Genomic DNA, 6,669 nt, shown 5'->3' on the forward strand with positions numbered 1-6,669 from the left:
AGGCATGAGGGGGGCACACAGTCACCAGTCTAGATTCAAGGTAAGCCATGGCCACCTCAGTGGAGCTCATTTTATAGTTCTGCGTAATTCAGCAGCGGGGACCTGGTACATTTGCACTCTGCCATAGCTGGCCTGTTGCCGTAAAAATGTTTGTCATTTGGAAGGCTGGGTGCAAAAGGGAAGGGCAAAAGGTGGCATACAACCACCTTTTTGACCTCCCCTTTTGCACTCCACCGTTCAAATAGAGTAAACGCTGGCAGGCAGCGCTTACAATGGATCCCTATGGAGTCTGCCTGCTTTTTGCTGGTGCAACAATGAAAATGAGCCGTGACATGATTGGAAGGCGTAAAAGCGTCCATTAACGTTACGTGCTCACGAAAATTAACTCCTTGTGAACTCCACCGTGTGCTGTCTGTCATTGGAGAAGGAAAGGGAAATCTGTTAAGTTATATCCCTTTCACTTTAAAAAAAAAAAGTTGTAACTTAATATTACCTTTGCTGAAGTTGCTTCAATAAACTTTAATTCTTTTAAGATGTCTATGTGCCGAGTTAGCAATTTGAGCTCATATACATGCTCCTCCCTCTGCTGCACTGCACTCACTGTGCAGCAATCCACACCTGTAGAACTGTGCAGCACACACACACACACATCCTCTTGCACACGACACTGCACCTCAGCATTTCCTGGGTTTATTCATTGCAGACAGGTCATGCAGTGGCAGGATTTGAACCCATGCCTTCCCACTCTCTTCCCGAGATTCATGGCTTCCGCAGTTCTTATGCAAGATCTTGGAGGCGGGGGAAGGGGCTCACCTATTCCCCACAAAACACCCAATAGTGAAAAAGAGCAAAAAAGCTAGACCAGAAAGTAACATTAACTTCCCCCAAAGCTTATTGCTGGGGGCCTGAAATCATACTAAAAACAGCACAAAATATCGGCAATGCTTCATCAGGGATGAGCTGCGAAACACACGGCGCATGGGAGAAAAATAGCTCATGACAGCTGGATTACTCGCTTTTAAGTAGCTGCAGACCACAGCCATCAAGCACTAAGGACTGGGATTCTTTTTTGGGGGGCCTCGCCATAAAGGAAACCAAGGATCCGTGATGGGGGCGAGTAAAGCCACTGAAACAGCTTTAAAGTCTTCTGGCCTGGGCTCACTCAACTCTTTCTGCACCCTGCTTACCCCAATCCCCCTTCTAATATTTTCTTACTCCACACCGAAGGGGAAACCTAAAATACTATCTAACCCCAATTCCTCACTTCTTAAAGAAGACCTGATATCAATTAATTAAAGTCCAAATCACCTATGAGGTAAATTACTGAAATCTGTAAAGAGCTTTTGCTGGATTTACAATATGAAAATGTAGGCTAAAATGCAAGCATGGTTGCTGTGACCACTCAGGTCTATTTTATAATTTCAAACCAAAGTATTTACGCCAATGTCAAAGAAATATGTGAGTCAAGGTATCAGACTTCCTGCAGGCGTTCAAATAATGTTTAAAGTCACCTACTTCTACAAAGTAGAGTATGGCAGTATGTGTTTGCAGGTGGAATTTGTGAATTGCTGTATGCAGAAGTTTCAATTGTTTCCAGATGCCATTATGGTAAAATTGTGGTTAATGACACCTGTGTTTAGTAAATGGGGTTGAAATTGAATGACATTCGCGCATGTATGTCTTTAGACAAATACCTTGAATTTAAATTGCTTGTAGAAAACAGGCGGCACCTTGAAGTGTTTTTTGACAATGACAAGCCCTTCTTCCTACTCCCACGCCACTTCTATATAATGAGATCCTTTGGACTGTGTTGGCAACGCCTCGTGCAACCCTTTCAGTATCACGTTGCCTGAGTTGGTATCTGAATAGTCATATCTGCCGCAGGGAGTGCCTCCATGATCTCAGCTTCAGCGCGTTCAAAATGTTCTGTTAATAAGCTTTTACACTGTGCCAAATCGCAACCATAGTACTATCAGAGTGCTTATCTGTAGAGTTGCGTACTCTGCCCCTACCAGCGGTATCTAGACCAGGGTTGTCCAACTCTAGGACTCGATGGCCAGATCCATGTCGGGTTTTCAAGATACCCCTCATCAATATTAATGCAATAAATTTGCATATAGTGATTTTAGATGTATGCACATTTTTCCTCATGAATATTAATGAGGGATATACTGAAAACCTGTCAGGGTCCCGACCCTCGAGGCTGGAGTTGGACAGTGATGTTGGGAATGCAATGGAACAAAACTTTAAACATTTTTTGTGAAATGCGATGACATGCTGCAGAGGTTTGGTTCGGCTTTGCTCTGAACAAATCCTACTGAGAAATATTCGTTATGGCGCATTTACACACTTCACAACACATGATCCGTTTCAAAGAGTTGAAAATGGCATGTGATCAACAAACCACCCCCAATGCTCCTAGGCAGTACTTCACAATGGATATCTCTTCTAGAGCAGGATCTATGAGGACTTGATCTCAGCTACGCCTCGTATAGACTATCGTGGGAATGTTGGCTTTCTAGTGTATGTTCAATCATTAAATTGGTTATTGAAAAATTGTTAATTGAGCATTGATGGAGTTGTCAGGTAAGGACAAAGGCAGTGAATATGGCAAGGGAAATGTGCACAAAATCACACAGTGAATAGCTTTGAGTCAAAAAACATGCACACAGGAACCAAGACTCATGTATACTAAAACCCAGGAGTGCAAACAGAGTGTGACAACAATTCAAATATATGAAAGGGATGTGGGGTAAGCACTTAGAAGCTCCTTATGACTGCAAGGAAAGTCGGCAAGCTCCTTACCCACAATTGCTGTTACAGGTACTGACAGCGCTAAGCCCACCTAGAGGGCAAGCAACGACAGGATCTGTGAGCTAACACTCTTGATGGTATTGAATAAGGAAACTTAAAAACAGTACTCACGAGGACGAGAAATACCACTTGAATGTCAGCAAGCCCACGAACCCTGTTGATCAAACAGGGACCCAGAAAGGTTATAACAGCAATGGGAGGATAACTAAATACATAAGACTCAAGACAAGGGGCAAGAAGGAATAGTGATTACAGAATAGTGAGGAAAACATAGGCATTCACACAGGAGCTAGCTACAACAGCACACCAAACCTAATAATCAATGGGAAATAAATGCAGAAGTGCAAGGGAAAACATGGAATGGATTCCAAGAGACAGTAAGGAACAGGAGCAGGGAAACACGAAATTACAAAGGCAAACGTCCCCCACCCATCCAAGGAAAAAGGCAGGAAGCTAATCTATAAAGAGGAAATACTAAAGCATCAAGGTTTACAGAAGCAAAGGACAAAGTCAAAGAAATATAGAACACAGGCAAACTGGGCTGCACCAAACGGGAAAGCACTGAGAAATGCTGCCTGCAAACAGAGGAAGACAGAAAGGGAATCTGGGAAGCAGAAATCAATTAAGCACATAAATTCGAAATCCAGGGATAAGGAACAAGGAATAGACAATTGGAACTAGGCACGAGGCTAAGAATCAGAAACAAGGGACCAGTCACAAACAGGAACACTGCATCAATGACCAGCCCTGGACTGAAGCAAACTGAGGTTTTTAAACATGCTTAAAGAGCACACACCGCAGGTGTGCTGCTTGCTGCACCTGCAGCCACGGGTGTTGCCTATCCTCCACCCAGCCTTGTCCTACAAGGGTGGAGATGAAGCTGTGGGCCAGGCATTCTGGGAGTCATTTGATTAAAGCAGCATACTGGCTGCCAAAAACCTGGAATGGATCAGGAAGGGAAGTAGCTTGGAAAATAAGGATTTCGCACTCCCAATTCATCACAGCACTGTAGCATAAGGTTTCGGAAGGAAAGTCCAGTAGGGAATAAACCCCAAATCATGACCTCAAGGGGTGGGAACGGGAGCGAAGGGAGCAAATTGTGACAGAAGTTTCTTCTTTAACTGTGCCCTGACATGTTTAACAGCACTACAGGAAGGGGAAAGCTATGCACGTGGACCCAGTGGTTAATTTTGTACAAAACATAGATGACTATGAAGATGGCGATGACCTGCCCAGCTATAGAAAGGAGGTAGAGGTAAAAAAACAATGTACTGAACGGAGCTTTGAAGTAAAAAATGTATCCTCCTTTTTCCAAGCTGGTTGAGCCAGGATACGAAGGTGAACTTGGACTTACGTTTTCAATACCTATGCTTGTGGTTTCAGTGGTGTGGTGCGTGGTTTCGGCAAGATACACAGTTTGGTAAGTGTCAGTGTGACTGGTGAATTTTTTAGTGGCAAGAATAAAATGTGAGCTTTTGACAGAATTTGTCGAAGCTGTATTTATCCTTGTGTGCATTGCAAGTTGATTCAATCCCTTGATAGTTGTCTCCTGAACAGTTATTGTAGTTGCAGTTGTGACCTCTGTCGTTTGCTCATGACCAGAAGTGGGCATTGTTTTGAAGTCAGGCTGGTCAGTTGCAGAACTGAACATAGTTTCCAATGAAGTATATTCGAAGATAGGTCCACTCGTTGAAAACGGGCACAGAAAGCGATCGGTTAACAAAAGTGGAACATTTCGCAACAGCAATGGGCGGTCACAAGTTAGCAGCATGGGATCCTTCACAATGTTCCGATTCGTTAGGAGCCAGCCCTTGAAGTCCTCAATATCACAGTTGCATCGCCATGGGTTGTTTTGGAGCTGGACCTCTTGTAATCTCGGCAAAGAGTCAAAGACATCTCCTGGAAGGTTTTCAAGTTTGGTGTCATTTAGGTTGATCTTTTCAAGATTTGCCAGAGGTCTCAAAAGGTTTCCAGGAAGACTTCTCACATTATTGCTGTAAAGGGCAAGAATCCGTAGGTTGTGAAGATCATTGAAGAGGTTCTCATCAAGTGCAGTGAGATTATTTGTATGGAGCGAAAGTTCTTGAAGTGCACCAAGACCACTAAACACATTGCTCGGAAGGGAGATAAGCCTAGGATTTAGGGTCAGCACAAGAAGATTCAAGTTAGTAAGGTTACTGAACACAAAGTTTGGAACAGTGGAAAGTTCAGTCTTATAGATCCAGAGTTTGGTGATCCTCTGCATCACTCCAAATAATACATCCGGGAGTTCTTTGAAAGGATTTTCATGGAGTGTCAATGAGGTCAAGTTAGGCAAATGAAGAAGGAGCCCAGAAGGTAATGACTGGAGTTTGTTCTTTGAGAACTTCAAAACTTCCAGCTTATTGAGATGATTAAACACGTCTGGGGCAATTACTTCAATTTTATTTGAGAAAAAATTTAGCTCAATCAATTCCTCAAGGTTTTCAAATATCTTGGATTGGAGTACTGTAAGTTTATTTTCATAGAGAAAGAGTTTCTCAAGGCTTTTTAACATGGTAAATATGGTTAAAGGCAGGGACTCCAAGTTGTTCCGTGATAAATTGAGTGTTTTTAGCTTGACAAGATTGTGGAATAATCTTTCTGGCAGCAGGTTTAGTCTATTTTTATTTAAATTAAGCTCTTTTAAGTTAATCAGCTGGTTGAAAATATTCTGTTCAACGTGTGTAAGACTATTTTGGTCGAGAAATAATTGTTCAAGACGGGTTAGCGCATCAAACAACCCAGGTGGAAGTAAACTTAGCCGATTGTGTGTCAATCTTAGTGTCTTTAGTTCTACCAAATCACGGAAGGCTCCTGGTGTAACTGTAGCGATTTGGTTAGACTCCAAAAGGAGACGCAGCACAACGGGCATTTTGCGAAAGCAATTGTCGTTGAGTTGAGAAACACTTGTACCAGCAATTAGAACGTAGGTCACATTTTTAGGCAGTCCTAATGAGTCAATGTCTGTGATACCCGGGCTGAGGCAACGTACAGAGTCTTTCACAGTACAGTCACATTGAGCTGGGCAGTACAGGCCATTCACGTGCTGCAAAAGCTGAAACAATATGGAGAACAGTGACAAAAGAAACATCCCAGAAGAACACCTGAAACATGAACAAGTTCAATTTAGTAATTGATTAAAAAAAATTCTTGACATGTGATAGCATACAACTTACACACACACACTCCACAAATCAGAAGTCACCTGCTAAAATTCACCTTCGCACAACCACCCAAATCCCTGCATGCATGGATCATTAGACCGTTAATTTATAAACCATGGGGTACAGTGGCTACCCACGCGTGACATGTCCTGCCTCAAATGCATATCACACACACCTTCAGCAAGAAACAAAAATGTGACTTTGCACCTATATACATAAAGTAACCAAAACCCTAGAACTCATGGGGCGGAGGTACTCCACTTTTTGGGTACACTGTTTTCAAGATCATATCACTGCAGACGTAAATCAAAGGTGTAACATTTTCATTTTTGTTTTAAGTGTCACTCTACCTGCAGTTGAGCTTGGGTGTTTTAAAATGTTATGCAACATCAAAGAACTGGAGGTTGGGTGGCGGGGTCTAACTCGCCATCTTTTCGGTCATTGGAGGGGCCAGTAGGCTACATTATCCACTCCTTCTGAATTGAAGATCAACTCTAGGTAAAGCAGTCCTTGCGAAAATTGAAATCTACTTTGCGTTTTGTAGTGTATGAACTCTCAACTCAAAAGAGTTGAGAGCAAAGCGTGGGACATTACCATAACGACGATCAGACACACCAGCAGGTACTTTCTAAATTGCAATGCTGCTTTGCAATGCATTTGTCAAGAGATG

The 6,669-nt window shown here is 42.7% G+C and overlaps 1 protein-coding gene across 1 annotated transcript; it reads right to left on the reverse strand.

Annotated features, from left to right (window-relative positions):
* Positions 1-895: 895 nt before the first annotated feature.
* LOC138491816 (platelet glycoprotein V-like) lies at positions 896-5,935 on the reverse strand. Its single transcript, XM_069618568.1, has one exon. It carries the CDS (start codon positions 5,924-5,926, stop codon positions 3,932-3,934), a length of 1,995 nt encoding a protein of 664 aa, XP_069474669.1. The 5' UTR covers positions 5,927-5,935; the 3' UTR covers positions 896-3,931.
* Positions 5,936-6,669: the final 734 nt, after the last annotated feature.

Source organism: Ambystoma mexicanum, chromosome 10, assembly GCF_040938575.1.
Source record: "Ambystoma mexicanum isolate Mex_15411 chromosome 10, UKY_AmexF1_1, whole genome shotgun sequence".
NCBI lineage: Eukaryota > Metazoa > Chordata > Amphibia > Caudata > Ambystomatidae > Ambystoma > Ambystoma mexicanum.

Coding starts and splice junctions, on each gene's coding strand:
- LOC138491816 (XM_069618568.1), bottom strand. CDS start 5,926: ATGTTTCTTTTGTCACTGTTCTCCATATTGTTTCAGCTTTTGCAGCAC.